The sequence below is a fragment of the Ambystoma mexicanum genome, chromosome 6p (assembly GCF_040938575.1).
Source record: "Ambystoma mexicanum isolate Mex_15411 chromosome 6p, UKY_AmexF1_1, whole genome shotgun sequence".
NCBI classification, from domain to species: Eukaryota; Metazoa; Chordata; class Amphibia; order Caudata; family Ambystomatidae; genus Ambystoma; species Ambystoma mexicanum.
The window spans coordinates 1,169,607,103-1,169,623,617 of record NC_090935.1 but is presented as its reverse complement, the minus strand read 5'-3'; the positions used below and the strand labels follow the sequence as shown (position 1 = coordinate 1,169,623,617).

The 16,515-nt window shown below is 50.0% G+C and overlaps 1 protein-coding gene across 3 annotated transcripts in view; it reads right to left on the bottom strand.

The window, feature by feature from the left end:
* LOC138510275 (guanine deaminase-like) overlaps positions 1–15,899 on the bottom strand; it is a 509,865-nt gene extending 493,966 nt beyond the window's left edge. Inside the window, exon 1 of one of the 3 annotated variants that reach the window (XM_069625809.1) lies at positions 15,687–15,899. In XM_069625809.1, coding sequence (XP_069481910.1) covers positions 15,687–15,812 — 126 coding nt within the window. In that variant the 5' untranslated portion in view covers positions 15,813–15,899. The remainder of the gene's footprint in view (positions 1–15,686) is intronic. The other 2 variants (XM_069625808.1, XM_069625810.1) reach the window with 2 other exon arrangements.
* Between the last annotated feature and the right edge of the window lie 616 nt (positions 15,900–16,515).

The following is a 16,515-nucleotide window of genomic DNA, read 5'->3' as shown; positions in this document are numbered from 1 at the left end:
ACAAATACGACTAACACAACACACTCTTGTGATACATTCTCTTACAACACACACTCTTATGACATTTGCTTTAATGACACTCACATTTACACCACACACTCTTACGACACTCGCTCTTACAACACTCTTATGACATATTCTCTGTGAAAAACCAGAGGGTGTTTCACAGCCTAATCCCTCGGGATCCCGTACATAGATGGCCAGGTAAAGGCCATCGCTTTTGGATCCCGATCCTAGGCGAGGGAGGATCACCTTGGTAGGGGGTCATCGGGAAGTGGGGAAAGACCTGATCGTGAGACATGGTATCCCCCTTTTTCCTTAACTCATCTAACCCCTATGCCTGCTTATTTTATGGGAAACTACAACTCCCATAATTCCTCCCCACTTAACATTGACAACACTACTGAGCCAAGGAAGATGAGGAATGAGGACAGGAGGATTACCTCTACTGACTTACAATGGCTTTGTCCCTCTAATGGGATCAGGCAGAGTCAGGCACGTAATCTGAATTACATACACCTGCCACTTGTTAACCCTCCCCGTCAGGATAAAAGGTGGCGCGCATAGGCACACTCTGAGTGAGGCTAGGTGCAAGAAGGAACAGCTTTTTTAGGGCTAATGCGAACTAGGCTGTGGAACGAGAGGGAGCCAGGCAAGAATTCCATACGTTGGGAAAGCTGTAAGCATTCCACGACTGAGAAGGAGTGAGCGGAAAAGAGAAACCTTCAAAGTGCTTCCAGCTGCCCACCTTGACTGCTACGGGAAAGGCATTGAAGATAGGGGCCTGGAGCAAGTTTGGACCACTAATCTAGATGAAAGACCCACAGGATAATTCTTGTAAAAATGGTTTCAATTTCAATTGAAACAAGTAATATTTTTTTTTTTTAAAAGAAGCCCAATTAACACGACCAGTGAATTATCAAAGGCAAACAAAAGCCTGGTTTATATTAAGAGCAAAAGAGGCATGAACTGTTTTGAAGGTTGTGTGTGTGCCAATGAAACACGTAATGAAGAAAACAATGATTAAATGCTGAGAAAAGGATGTAAAGTAACAGAGTGTTCCTGTGAGGCAGAGTCGCACATTCAAATGTCTCTGTGAAATGTTCTGAGTAACCGTGATCCCGAATGCGGGTTGATTGAGTGAAAAGCAATCTAATGAACTTTGAAAATGTACAAGAGGGCAAAAGTAAAGAGGACATCAATTTTGAAAGATGCCAAGAGGGCAAAAGTAAAACTACAAGTACCAAGAAGTATTGGTGTTGCGTGTGAACTTTGAAAGAGGCCAAAAGGGCAAAAGTAAAACTACAAGTACCGAGGAGCATTGGTGTTGTGAAGATTGTTAATTGTCGAATTGTTTAAAAGGGAGGTCGAAGTGGTCATGCAGAGGTCTACATAAAATCCTTGGAGTTTTGAAAGTCTTTGACTGTAAAAGAGAAAGACAGGCTTGAGCCCAGTGGAGGGAAGCCTGTGCTGAACGGTGGTAGAGTTAAAGTTAAGAGTGAAGGACAAAATGTGGGGAAGGGAACCCTTAGAAAGAGAAAGACGGGCTAGAGCCCGGCAGAGGGAGGCATGTGCTGAACTGTGATGAAGAGAAAAATTGAATGTGAAAAGAGAGTGTGGCTCGAGCCCAGGGAGGGAAGCCTGTGTTGAATAGTGGCAAAGTGAAAGCCAAGAGAAGAACTGCGTATTTGTGGTAAGGCGGACGACGCCTAAAGAATTGATTAGACTGTCAAAAGCTTGAAGCCAAAGCATGAACTGTTGAATTGTACCAGCACAGCAAGCCAGAGTTTACAAGACTGATAGAACTGTGCCAACCTTCTATTCTTTTAAAGAAACTCTCGAGACCGCATGTTTCAGAACTTGTGGAAGGGAGTTGTTACCTAAGCCATTCTGACATTTCTTTTAAGACAATATTTCTTCTTTTTATATTCCCTTTACACATTTGTCATTTGAGAAGGAGGGCAAGGTTAGGTTTTCTTAGTATAGGCCTTTTTTATTTTGACTAGACTGACTTGGACTCCTTTGTTGTTTATTTTATGGTCGAGATTACTCACATTTTAGAGTTAGGGCCAGTTATGAATTTCACCAACCACAGTAAACTACAAAATAAAGGTCTTCAAAACTTGCATCTATTGTGTATGTGTCTACTGCTGATATCATGCCTTCCTTGCAGCTCTTACAACACACTCTTACGACACACACAACACATACACTAATGCCACATGATGCTATGCAACATGCTCTTACGCCACACAAACATAGGCTACATGTTCCTACAACCAGAGGCGTAGCCAGGATAGTCTAGCAAGTAGGGCCTGGAGCTAATGTAGTTTGCAGGGACATTAACAACTGTAAATGCCCACACACAGTGGTGCTGATTGGGCATTTACATATTTTGGTTGGGCCTTGCCCCTACCCTGTCTACGCCTCTGCCTGCAACACAAGTCATTACGACACACTCTTGATCAATGTTCAGCTTCTGTACAAAATATATAGATACATGTAGAAGATGTACATTTCATATATGTATGATACTATAAGTCTGAATTCCTGCTTTTGGTACTGTAATGCCCACCCCCTTTTCACTGCTGGTGGTGGCTTAGACGTCTGCCCAGTATTGCCTGCAGAGGCCCTGCCCCACTGTTATGCCTGATTGTACTTGCTCAGAAAAATCTCTCCCTGACTCACCTGGAAATTCATCTTTGTGTGCAGTGTGGTTATTTATATGCTGGTATCACCAAATATTGTGTCACCTGTCACTCTTTGATATGGCCATTTTTTTGTGTAATACGAGGGATTCTGGGTTGGCCCTTTTTTGAGTTGTAAGGACTGCTCCCTATCAGGTAATGGCCTGATGCCTTGGATTTGTAGAGCACTAATTGTGACAAACAGGCTGATCTTGAGAGTGTGAATAACTAGGTAGGCATCCCAGGTGAAAGACTGGATTCTGATGCTGCAGCTATTGTGAGATGGGGAGCAGGTGCCAGTGGATCTAGGTCACCTGGCCTAAGCCCCGCCCACCTGGTGCCTTCCTGTTTGCCACTCTTTTTCACCACTTAGCAAGCTACACCGACCTAATGCCTTCCTGTTTGCTGCTCCTTTTCCTCACTTAGTAAGCCCCGCCCACCTGGTGCCTTCCTGTTTGCCGCTCTTTTTCACCACTTAGCAAGCCCTGCCCACCTGGTGCCTTCCTGTTTGCCGTTCCTTTTCCCTACTTAAGGAGCCCCCCAGCCTCTTTTCCTTTGCAGATGGGGAGCAGGTGCAAGTGGATCTAGGTCACCTGTCCTAAGCCCCGCCCACCTGGTGCCTTCCTATTTGCTGCTTTTTCACCACTTAGCAAGGCCTGCCCACCTGGTGCCTCCCAGTTTGCCGCTCTTTTTCCCTCCTTAAGGAGCCCTCCAGCCTCTTTTCCTTTGCAGATGGGGAGCAGGTGCAAGTGGATCTAGGTCACCTGGCCTAAGCCCCGCCCTCATGGTGCCTTCCTGTTTGTGCTCTTTTTCACCAATTAGCAAGCCCCGCCCACCTGGTGCCTTCCTGTTTGCTGCTCCTTTTCACCATTTAGCAAGCCCCGCCCACCTGGTGCCTTCCTGTTTGCCGCTCTTTTTCACCACTTAGCAAGGCCCGCCCAACTGGTGCCTTCCTGTTTGCTGCTCCTTTTCCCTACTTAAGGTGCCCTCCAGCCTCTTTTCGTTTGCAGATGGGTAGCAGGTGCAAGTGTATCTAGGTCACCTGGCCTAAGCCCCCCCCCACCTGGTGCCTTCCTGCCTGACGCTCTTTTTTACCACTTAGCAAGCCCTGCCCACATGGTGCCTTCCTGTTTGCCGCTCTTTTTCCCTACTAAAGGAGCCCTCCAGCCTCTTTTCCTTTGCAGATGGGGAGCAGGTGCAAGTGGATCTAGGTCACCTGGCCTAAGCCCCACCCACCTGGTGCCTTCCTGTTTGCTGCTCTTTTTCACCACTTAGCAAGCCCCGCCCACCTGGTGCCTTCCTGTTTGCCGCTCCTTTTCACCACTTAGCAAGCCCTGCCCACCTGGTGCCTTCCTGTTTGCCGCTCCTTTTCACCACTTAGCAAGCCCCGCCCACCTGGTGCCTTCCTGTTTGCTGCTCCTTTTCCCTACTTAAGGAGCCCTCCAGCCTCTTTTCATTTGCAGATGGGTAGCAGGTGCAAGTGGATCTAGGTCACCTGGCCTAAGCCCCGCCCACCTGGTGCCTTCCTGCCTGCCGCTCCTTTTCACCACTTAGCAAGCCCCGCCCACCTGGTGCCTTCCTGTTTGCTGCTCCTTTTCCCTACTTAAGGAGCCCTCCAGCCTCTTTTCATTTGCAGATGGGTAGCAGGTGCAAGTGGATCTAGGTCACCTGGCCTAAGCTCCGCCCACCTGGTGCCTTCCCGCCTGCCGCTCCTTTTCACCACTTAGCAAGCCCCGCCCTTGTGCCTTCCTGTTTGCCGCTCTTTTCCACCACTTAGCAAGCCCCGCCCACCTGGTGCCTTCCTGTTTGCCGCTCCTTTTCACCACTTAGCAAGCACCACGCACCTTCTTAGCCCTGCCTCTTCCTTCCTGGTCTTAACTATTAGATCAAGGGCGTCTCTCGCCCGGGTGTCCTAAGCGAAGGGCAGACAAAGAAAAGGGGAATTCCTGTTTGGACCTGGAGGACCCAGGGCCCGACCCCCTGCTCCGACAGCAGGTAGGCATGCACCAACATGTGTTACTCCCTCTGGTCCCCCGTGATGTTTCCTTGTGCCCCCCATTCTCGTACACAGGTGTTGCCTGTTTTGCTTGATTCTTCTACCCTGCTCCCCCCTCACCCCACTCAAGCCTACTTCTGTAGGAGTCTATCCTGATACATTCTGGTTTCACCATCACCGTCTTGTGGGCAATGCTGGATTTGACTTTTATGGACTACATTCATTCATGATGCTTCACCCTTTCTCAACTCTCATGGTGAACTTCTTTTGCATCTTGTACTCATGGTGGCCCTGATTCATGCTGTTCCCATCTTCATCTTGTATCCTGCTTGCAACATTATGTGTTACTACTGACTTCTGCAATTGTATTCACTTTCCCCTCTTGCTTCTCCACTCTTTTGACTGCTAACTCTCTGTTCTCTCCTCCTTTCCCTTCTTCCTTTTCCTAACTCCTCCCCTTCCTTTCTTCTATGCATTGACTCTATCCTATCAGAATTGTCCCTGGACCTAGTATGATAGCAACCTCGTCTGTAACCTCCTCCCTCCCGTTACTGTTTTTTTCCTCCCCCCCCCACCCCCTCCAGCACTATCTGAAATGTCGTCAGGCCTAATATGATAGTCGCTTGTTTTGTTCCTCCCCTACCTTTCTACACCCCTCTCCCTCACCTCTTGTTTTTTTCCCGGCTGTACCAGAAATGTCGTCAGGCCTAGGACGGTAGTCGCCTGTCTGTTTCCATTTCCTTCCCACTCTCCCCCCTCCCTTCCTTATCTATGTCTTAGCTCTTGCAATATCTGAAATGTCGTCAGGCCGAGTACGATAGTTAATTTCACATCCTTACTGTTCATGGCTTGTAAGAATGTCATTGTTTTTTCCCTTGTTCCCTCCCTTGCCTTGAAGCGCTTTGAAACACATTGTGTATAGGCGCTATATAAATAAACTATCATATAATATCATATCAGATTACAGAAGCGAGAACACGGTAAACTGCCCAACCAGGCATAACCCAGATGTTTGATCTACATCTGTATCATCTTCGGCTCTGTGGCAACATGTCCCTGGAGTGTCTTGTTTTGTGTGGTCCTTGTCCTGTGGTGTCTTGTTGAATGTTCTGTGTCACTCCATACTTCTAGTGCACCTCTGTTTTGTGCTTTGTGTTGATACGGCCACAGAAGATGCATGAGACCGATTGAAGTCTATTGTGGAGGTGGATTGGGGGATGGGGCTTTAACCAACTTTATCGGTATTGCGTTATCTACCTGTCTCCTTGTGTAGCTATTATTGGAGGGGATTCTTTTTTTAAAGGATTTTCATGTTAATCTCATGATATTACTGAATACTATGGGATGAATTGTTATTTATTTCTGCAAAATTAACAGAGTTCAAAATAAAGGTGCTTCTTAATGAGCTCAGCTAGGGATTCACAGTGGCCTATCATGGGTATACAGTACTTTCTAAATGCGGTCTCTCCCACAATAAACCTCAGCAGGTTGTGTTGTCCCTCTGCATATTTGCCAGCGTGTCCGTGTGCATATTCGTGCAAATATGCACAGTGCAATGTCCCCAATCTACTCAAGGTTTCATACCTTGTGCGCCACTCCCTCTACTGTGCCTCTCTCAGCATGCACACTAAATTGCATATTGCACTATTCACGAATGTATAGTATATATGCAGGTGGCACTTGCTAATGTGGGTTCCTACATATTGATTACACACTGCTTTAGTGATGTATTCATAATACATTGTGCCACTGCCCACTCCACAATAACATATATCTCTCGGTATTCTGCAGGTGTCGCATCAAAATATACCTATGTAGCATGACACGACGTGCGGGCTGACCTGCTCACTGCACTCATCCGCAAATTTGTGCAGGACAACCGTCAGGCCAGGGAGCAGTGGCGCATGGAGTTGGCAGCACTGGGCCGGTCCTTCACGGATAACACAAACCGCCTCTGCGAGGTGCTAGGGCGCATCGATGATGCTTTGGAGGCAGGTCTTCCCACCCTACAGCCTCAGCATGAGGCCACACCATCCACCAGCAGGTCGACCCAAAACAGCCCGCTCCACCGGTCGGTCCGTGCGCTGCACCGACGGGACATGCCACCCCCTGGCTCTGGGAGTGCTGAGTGACTGTTCTGGCAGCCTCATGTAGGCTTTGTGGACTCTATGGGATTTGTGTGGGGGAGTTGTGGGGGGACGGGGGGAGGGTACGTGGGAGAGTTGTGGGGGTACGGGAGGGGGGTGGGGTGGTGTAGGTTTTTGTCGTTCACGTTAATATTGTTACTTTCAATACACCGGTTGTGTAAAAAAAAAGACCAGAGTGGACATTCATCATTGCGCATGTGTCATTTAATCTTGCACAGTGCATAGTGTACATGTACCCCCACACCCAGTGCCCTATGTCCAACCATTATGTCACCCTCTGCTGACATGTATGTCAGAAATATTGTGCGATCACTGACTGGCGCACAGCACGTCCCTCCTGTGCATCGCCACCGTGATGATGTCCTGCCACATCTTCATCATCCCCTTCATCATCATCAGGTGGTAGCAGTTCCATGTCAGGGGGCAGGGGCACATTCCGGCGGATGCACATATTGTGCAGCATTACACATGCCATGGTGATCTTGGCCACCTTCTCATGTCTGTAGAGGAGTGCCCCACCCCACCGGCTGAGGCAGCAAAATCGTGCCTTCAACAGGCCAAAGGTCTGCTCGATTACCACACATGTACAGGTATGGGAACAATTGTAGTCCTCCTCGTGCCTGTTCTGTGGGTTTCGGACAGGGGTCAGGAGCCACGGCGTCAAGGGATAGCCACCATCACCTGCATGAGAGGGGAAGGAAGGTAAATGTTCGCAAATTCATGTTGGACAACTGTTCTAGTCTCACATGCCTTCAGGTAATTGGTGCCCACATTCACATGTCCCTGGATGCATTGACCCCATTTCAGGTCCCTGTATGTGTCCTGTGCCATGGACTAATGGTGTGGGTTGCATCTTCAAGATGATACATGGTGTGCACCGACATCTTGTTGCATGTGCATCGTATATGCATACAGCTGTGTTGGTGTCAAATTAGTGATGTGTTGTTTTCTGTGAGATTTACTAGTAGGGAGCGTTGGCAGTAGTCTGTACAATATTCGGCATTCTGCGCTGATCATTCCTATGGTGACATGCAGCATTCCTATGGGTGTGCCGACCCAGTGACACACTGTGGAATCCCTAGTTGATTCAGTTCAATGCACTCCCAGGGATGATTGTCCTGTGTGGTAATATGCTGGAGACAGCAACATAGTGCATATGCACTGCATGGTGCAGGATGGCCTTATGGTGGATGAGGACCGCTGATGAGTGGTGCATGTGTTGTGGGATGTGGGCTGGTTACCCGTTAGTCATGTAGTGATAGGTGTCGACCTTACTTCATCACTATGGGATTTGGGTGTCATGTACCGTTTCTGATGCTTTGGAGCACAGTGTTCGGTGATGTGCACATCGTGCAGTCACATCAACATTGCCACCCAGGTGGAGTATGCACCCCCCATTCCCACCCAGGTGGAGTATGCATCCCCCCATTCCCACCCAGGTGGAGTATGCACCCCCCATTCCCACCCAAGTGGAGTATGCATCCCCCCCTTCCCACCCAGGTGGAGTATGCACCCCCCCATTCCCAACCAAGTGGAGTATGCATCCACCCACCTCACAACCCCGATGCACTGCCATGGCCCAGTCAGGCAACTCACCAAGCAGCCAGGCACGTCGTCCAGCATGTCGCTCCATGAAGCGTGGTAGCATGGAGTTCCACAGGACCATAGAGTCATGAGTTGATCCGGGATATCGGGCACAGCAATGTGTGATGATCTTGCTGGCATCGCATACCATCTGCACATTGATGGAGTGGTATTGCTTGCGGTTGCGATACACCACCTCCATGGCATGCAGGACCACCAACTCCACGTGGGTACAGTCAAGGGCACCTATACAATTTGACATGCCTGCCAGTGCATGGAAGGCAACTTTTATATCGAATATCTCCTGGGGAGTCCGTGGTAGGGATATGTAGTCCCTAGTGTGCTTGAGGAGGGCATCCAGCACTTGGTTCAGAATTCGGGAATATAAGGGTTGTGATATGCCATGAATGTGCCCCACTGTGTGCTGGTAGGTGCCTGTGGCAAGGAAGTGGTGCACAGACACTACCTTCAGTAGAGGGGGGATGGCGGTGCGTATTTCTATGAGGCTCACTATGTTGTCGTGTAGCAGGTCCACTATGGTGGTGATGGTGTCCCGGTCAAGCCGGTACAGGGTGTTGATCTGCTCAGGGGTTAGATTAAATGGACTGGCTCTGATGCGAGGGATTGTGGGCTGCCGGGGTGATAATGGTGGCTGCACTGGTGGGGCATGCTGGGCCTGTCTCACCCTCCTTCTCCTTCTGCGTCTCCTCTGTGCTGACGGCTGTTGTTGATGTTGTGGCAATGCAAGCAAGTCCTCCAGTTCCAGTAATGCTACTACTATTGGAATCATCTTGGTGTTGGATGGGGTGTGGTGTGTGGGTGTGTTCCTTTTGTACTGGGCCTGACTCCATTGCCTCCACCTGTGCTGATTGTGTGCACCTGTGGCAGTTTGGGACACTGCTCAGGGCTTTTTACGGCATGTCGACGATGATGGTATTTACGGCGTGCCAGTAAGCACTTTTTTCGGCTTCATGAGGCCGTTATTTGTATGTCTGCCTCAATTCTGATCTCCTCTGGTTTACGGCATGCCGCTAATGCCGGCATGGTGGGTCGTGTGCGCGCGTCCAGACCGCTATTAACTACATCGTACTTTACGATGCCGTTAATAGCGGTCTGGTTGGTCGGAATATGCCGTAGCGGTAATCAATGCCGCTATTCCTTTACCAGCATCGTTTTTCCCTTTTCATCACCCTCGGAATGAGGACCGCAGACTCACTTGTAGTGGAAAAGCTCAGTTTAATGTGACAGGCCAAAGCTCACAATGAGCCGCTAACTTGGCTCCTTGGCCTTACAGACTAACAAAATTGGTTTAACAAATTTAATAATTCAACACTTTCATTTCCCCCAACAAATAAATAATTAATTAGATCCACTTCCTCCCTACTTATCCCTTGGTCCCTAGCATCTCCTTACCATCTTCTCAAGGCGCCCCGCTTTCTCCCCGGGGCCATGCCCCTCCATCTTCATAACCTGTTCCCCTGGTGTAGCCAGTTTGTGCAAACAGCACCACCCTCATCATTTCCCCGCTATTCCCCCATTGTGCTTCACTCCCCCCCTCATGTAAAGGAGCCATGCCCCCGGCAACAGAAAAAACCCTCCACCAAAGTGTTCTTTCTGCCCCACCCCTACCACTTCTTCATACTTCCAACTCCTTACTATCTCTTCCACCTGCAAGGTCAAATCCGCCAGGTAATAACTATTCCCATAAGTTGACAGGTGAACGCCATCCTCCCTGAAAATCTTGAAACCCTCGTACTCTATTTGTTTGTGCTCTAAAACCTTCACCGCCACTGAGGCACAAAATTTCACCATCTCTCTGTTTATTCCCTTCCTCGCCCGCTCTGTTGCTCCCTCACTTCTCGCTCCCCTCCAAACTCTCCGCGGCAACAGCTTAGTCCAAACTACACTTGCTTTGGGCCACATTTCCCAGACCCATACCACATCCCTTTTAATTTTTCTCAGCAGAGACCCACCAGTGTCTCTTACCTGGTCATTCTCCCCTGCATGAATAATCATCCCCTCTGGAGACCCATAGCGCTCCTTCAACCCCACCAACATAGGCAGCAGCTGATCCCAATGAAGCCCCCCTAAACCGGACCACCTTGCCAGTGCCACTTTGTAGCTGCACCCGAATTGTGTGCCAAAAACCCTTTTCTCCACCTCCTTCCCCACCCACTTAACAATAGAGTGGCCCACAAACCAAATCTGCGGCATCTCCCCCGTCCACCGCGCAGCATCTGAAAAATAAATTACAATGTCACTTTCCAGTCACAACCACCCACCACATTCAGCCCTCCCTTAGACCCCCGACCATATTTCAAACAGCCCCTCTACCCAAGTCCCTAATATCCTTTTGTACCTCCCGGACCTCTACGGTCCCAAACTTCTCACCTTATCCTCGGCTTAAGCCCAACCAACTATCTTCAGATGCTGCACCCCTCCTAAACTAATGAGTTCCAAACTCCCACACCTTTTCCCCACCCCTACCAACACCTTCCTCAGACAACCCATCCTCACCTGACCACCTCCTTATTCCCATTTCGGAAACCCCCCCCGGTCCTTTCCAACCTGTCCCCCTATAATTTGCACCTTTAACCCCCATCCTTTAAACAATGCACCTACCCCCACTTAGACCCCTGTTCTCCTATAACCTATTAACATCCAGTTCACCCTTGCCCCCCACCCTCCATCACCTTCCTATTATTGCCCCGTGTTGCCCACCCTGCACCGGGGGCCCACGTGCACCCTCATCCATGCAGGCCATTTTCCTAATTACTCCTCTCTACCACTGCACCAGGGGCCAAACCATATAACTTACTCTTCCAGCACCTTGCGTCCATTATCATGTTTCCCACCTGCACCAGGGGCCCTCATGCACCCCGTCCATGCAGTCACCTCTCATCATTTATCCCGGCTGTACCAGGGGCGCTCCCGCACCCTGTCTATGCAGTCACCTCTCCTTATTCCCCCAACTGCACCAAGGGCTAAACTATCCAAATTCCTCCTGTGCTCTGCATACCCAATTCCCGCCCTAGCATGTGCCCCGTCTCCTGCACCTCCTGCGAATCGGGGCTAATATCGTATGCTCGAAGTTGCGATATCCCCTTAACCTCCACGATCATCTGCTTCTTCACTCTGTGCCGCTATAACCCTCTCACGCCCCCCCAAAGCTTGGCTCACCTTGTCGTGCGACAAGCATGAGGTCTTCGTCACCGTCTTCCACGTCCTCCCAACGACGGCCACCACCCCATAACATTTTTCACAATTACATCCCCCCGTGGCCCTCCCCCACCCTACCTAAACTTCTTTCTCCTCACCCCTCTCCTACACCTGTGGAATCACCCCTAACCTTTCCCCAAACTTTGCGCCCCCCCTCCTTTTCCGATAAACTGATGCCCATCCTACATGAACCCCCCACTTTAACTGGCATACGGTCTGTGTCCCCCACCTCCTTGCCCCGCTACTCGGCCTTTCCCTCTGTCCCCTGCCTGAACACAATGTGTAATTGGATGCCGACCCGCACACCCGCTGCACTTGTGTTTAAATTTGCACATTATCCTTGTGCAGCCTTCTTATTGAAAGCCCAACATGCTGCTGAGGGCTGGCCCCTGCCTCCTCCCCCGCCCCTTCTGGGGCGGGACGACCAAGAAAGGGCCGGTAGGGCACGGGTAAGTTGCTTGCCGTGTGTACCGTTGGAGCTGGCCTTGTCGGCGCCATCCATTGCAACCAGAGATCCATGTCTATCTCCCCCCAAACCGCCTGACTGTCCTCCGCCAACCTTGCTCTAAACTCCTTGTCATAACACACCCATGCAAAGCCCCCAAAACTCGTAAATGCCTTTCTAATCACGTCCATGTACTTCAACAGAGCCACACCTGTCTCTGGAAATTTCTCAAAATAGACACTTGCATAGACAATAAAAGCAGACGTCCAATTCTCCTCTTTAGAACCCTCTTTGTTCTTTATGAAGCAGCTTAAACGCATCCACAAATTCCCCTTCCCCTATCTTATCCTTTGCTGTTGTCATCAAATGTGCTCCCAAAGGTTTCGTAATGTCCATGTATGGTAGCTTTTTCTCCTTGCCCTTCACCTCTCCTTTGGAACCAGTACCTCGAGTGCCAAGGGCTCAAACACCTTGTCTGTCTGCACCTCCACCAAGCAACTCTTTTTCTCCCCCACCAAGGCTCCAATAGCCTGTACACCAAACTCTCTCCTCACCCCTTGCAACCCTGACCCCTCCCTTCTTGGCCCCATCCTCGTGTCCCCTCTCTGCCATGCCGCTGACCAGTCCTCTTCCCGCTCACCTCTTTCTGCCCTGCCATCACCCGTCTGCAGCTTGGCCTCCTCTCCGATGCTCCTCATCTCCTGCCTCACTGGGCTCCTGCTTCGGGAACAAAACATGTCAGCAGTCTCACCCAGCGAGTTATCCCCCCGACCTCTTGCCCCCATGGCCCCCCGCCCCCTTGCTCATGTCTTTCCCCTTCCCATTTTAGGCCCCTTCTCGCCCTCCCCCTCCTCTTTACAGCACTGTACCCTTCATCCTCCCACTGCCCCACATATTCTTCCATCCCTTCATCATCATCCAAGTAATACCATTGTTGTTGCGAGCGCATGCTCGGGCCGGGCAGATCCTCCTCTTGTGAGCTCGGGGCGTCCGCCACTCCGTCGACAACTTCTCGGCGGGGCCACAGAAACCCCTTCCTGGTCCTCTTCTCTCAGGCGAGGGGTCCTCTCCTCCACCGGATGGTCTTCCTCGCTAGGGGCCGTGCTGTGCCATCTAGACTGTCCTTGCCAATTTTGAGGAGGAGCCGTTCTTAAACTCTCTCCATATTCCGACTCTGAAATAGCAGGTGCCGCTCCGTGCCATCCGCCCGAAATCCTCCTAGTCCGGGGGGGCGTTCCACGCCCCTCCCTTACCTCACTAATCGAAGGGGACCGCTCTCTCCTCTTCCCACCTACACTCTTCTGCAGACCTCCCTTGCCCCTCTGCCCTGACGCCCCTCTCTGCACCCCGTCACCTCCACCTTCATGCCCCGCCTGACCTACACCTTTTTGGACACTCATAACGTCCCCTTCATCCACCTGGTCATTATCCCCCAAACCCTTTTCTGGCCCCTCTCCCAGCTGCACTCCCCCTGGACGCTCTCCTATCAATCTCCCTCCTCATCTTCCTACCGCTAGACTCACAGACCTCTCCTTTGCCCGCCGCGGGGCTACAAGCCACCACTGCCGCAAGAGCCCCATCTGCCGCTGCTCTACGATACGGCCTTCCTCCATCGTCCTCCCCTTCGCCTGTAACCTCTCCCACAACCCCCTCAAGCTGGGCTTTGGATGCCCTGCTAATGATCTCTAAAGCTTCCATCAGGGCCTTAGCATCCACCAGTCCCTTCTTCTTGGACCCCTGTCCCACCATGGCGAGCCAAAATTAATATCGCTGGGTGCCACAAATATGCCCCTTGATGTTCTACCCAAAATGAACTAGCCCCCGAGCCAAACCCAGGGAAACTGTGCGTGGGGGGATGCTACCACTTAACTATTATACCCCTAATACAGAAACCTGTACTAAATGTATAATTATGTTCTGTTTATGATCTTAATTATTCTATATATATATATATATATATATATATATATATATATATATATATTTATATTTATTTATTTATTTATATATAACCGCCCCTGCCTGGAAAAATTCCCCAAAATTCCCTACCTACCTGTGGAAAACTATAAATGCCCCTTGTAATCCCACACCCAGACCAATTTATTTATTTATTCATTTTTTTTTTTTTTATATATACCCCAAACTGCCCTCCCACACCGCCAGACCTCCACTACGGCACTTATTGCGGGAGGTAATCACACCAAGAAGGAGAGTGCCAAAAGCAGCACTTCCTACCTTTAACAAATACGTGTGCGGCCCTCTGGTGGCTGCCGCGTGAAACCGTGCATCAGTCAGACGCAATCTAACGGCTAACAGGGCCGTCACATGCAGATCCTTCCTTTCTCCCTCCCGCTTTCCCCAACTACCCTTAAACCCCTGCTATACCCACCCTCGATGTGCGGCCGGCCAGCCCTCGCGAATTCCCCCACCGTGCAAACCGGCTCCACTAATGGGCGCCGCCGCCACGCCCAGCCCCGAAATACAGCACGCCCCTGACCCACGGACCACACGGCCAAAGAGAGAAGACCCGCACCGCCCGTAGCGGGGGCCAAATACCAAGAAAAACCTTCACCCTAACGCCCACAAAACACAAGCATCGCCGGAAAGCTGCCTCCACCCAGACCCGCTGCCCACAAGGTAAGAGATGGCTTTATCTACAGCGCACTCACATTTTTTTTAATATACATATATATATATATATATATATATATATATATATATATATATATATATATATATATGCGACCTAACTAATTCTCTCAAACCCAACACAACTACCTGCTACCTAACCCCTCACCTCAAAAACACCACCACTAGCTAGGCCCCACGCAGGGAAGGCTCGGGAGCAGGCGACCTGGACAAACGCACGTCCTAACCGTCGACTGCTCCAGAACATTCCCTGCCCCCTTAAATACCTCTTAGGGCGCTCTATGCACAGGCCAGCTCGCTGGTCTGTGTAGACTGTGTAGCACCAAAAATCACCCGGGGTAAACGCTTCGCGTTCCCCTCGAGGCCGCCCTTTTTACGGAAACTGGATTTACGTGGTCTGTGAAAATCTGCTGCACAGTCTCGGCCCAAATGAGTTTCCTTATTGCAGGCGAGATCCACTGCAATGTGACAAATGCAGATTTTATAAAATTGGAATATTTCATGTTATAGAGGTTGCATGACCGCAAACCTCGATTTAAAGAAAACTACTATAGATGATGCTATGGATGATTTGCCGAGTCGTGCCAGATTTCTCCAGCTTGTCAGTGCTGCAATAATTGGTGTATTTATTGTTATCCAGTGTTACACATTGTATCCTCCTCAGGAGGATGAAGGGCTGAGTCAGCCTTACCGGGCTATGGAACCCATCTCACAGTACAAAATTCGGCTCTCCGAATTTGAAAAATCTTGGGACCATACGCTCCTACCACGCGCTCCTACTTCAAATACGAAAGCTGTTTATAGAACAGTGTAGGATATTAATATAACTATTTTAAGAGGAACGATATCATAAAAATAGAGCACTCTCCTTTGCAGACATTCTGAGTACATGCAACATCGGAATTCACTGCGCGGTTTACGTTCTTTCAGAATCACCTCATGCACTGACTTCCACTTACCTTCCCGCTGCTGCCCACTCCCAGGACACGATTCTCCAGGATTTCCATGGGCGAGTTCCAGGTGGAATGGACAAACGTCCCCTTGAATACATGTTTTATTGAGGGGATTTCATCGGTGGCCGACATGGTAGTAACTCGTGATGCAGGCTCCGGCTGAGAAAGTGCTGCGGGAAGGCACAGATCATATGATAAGTAGAAGCAGGGAGCGCCGCCTTAATGAACGCTGCGAACCAGTCACTAGAGAGTGCGAATGAGGTCGGGCTGCGGCTGCTCCAATGGCTTGGAGCGTTGCGCGAGCGTCGACCAATGCCGTTCAGCACTGTCAGTATTACACTAGAGACAAGCTGCTGCCCCCTCATTGGACGTTTGTCACGTTGTAAACGTCCGGGTAGAGATAAGTAGCGCTCCAAGCATCAACAGATGCAACTTCCGCAACTGCACCTGGCAGGCACACAGACCTGCACTTCAAACCAGCCAATGAAAAAGTAGACCGAATGCATGCCTTCGTGCCCTGAGGGAATTATTTTAATCAGCCAGTCGGTGCAATTCCCCGTCGTACCACAGGGCGAGTTCTTATTACCTGTTGTACACATCAGATAGACATACGAACTTTGCCTTTCACATTATAATTGAAGGAAACACACTCAGCCCAACTCTCAACTCACACGCTTTTGGCGGGTGTCACCCACCTTGTAAACAGCTGACACACCCGCCAAGTCTCCTGCACGCCCATTCATTTCTCACCCGCCAAAAATAAAATCGGGTGTTTTCACCCGCCTTTGCAACATAAATGACTGAGAGCTACGCAAATCTATTGAAGGAATGCTCG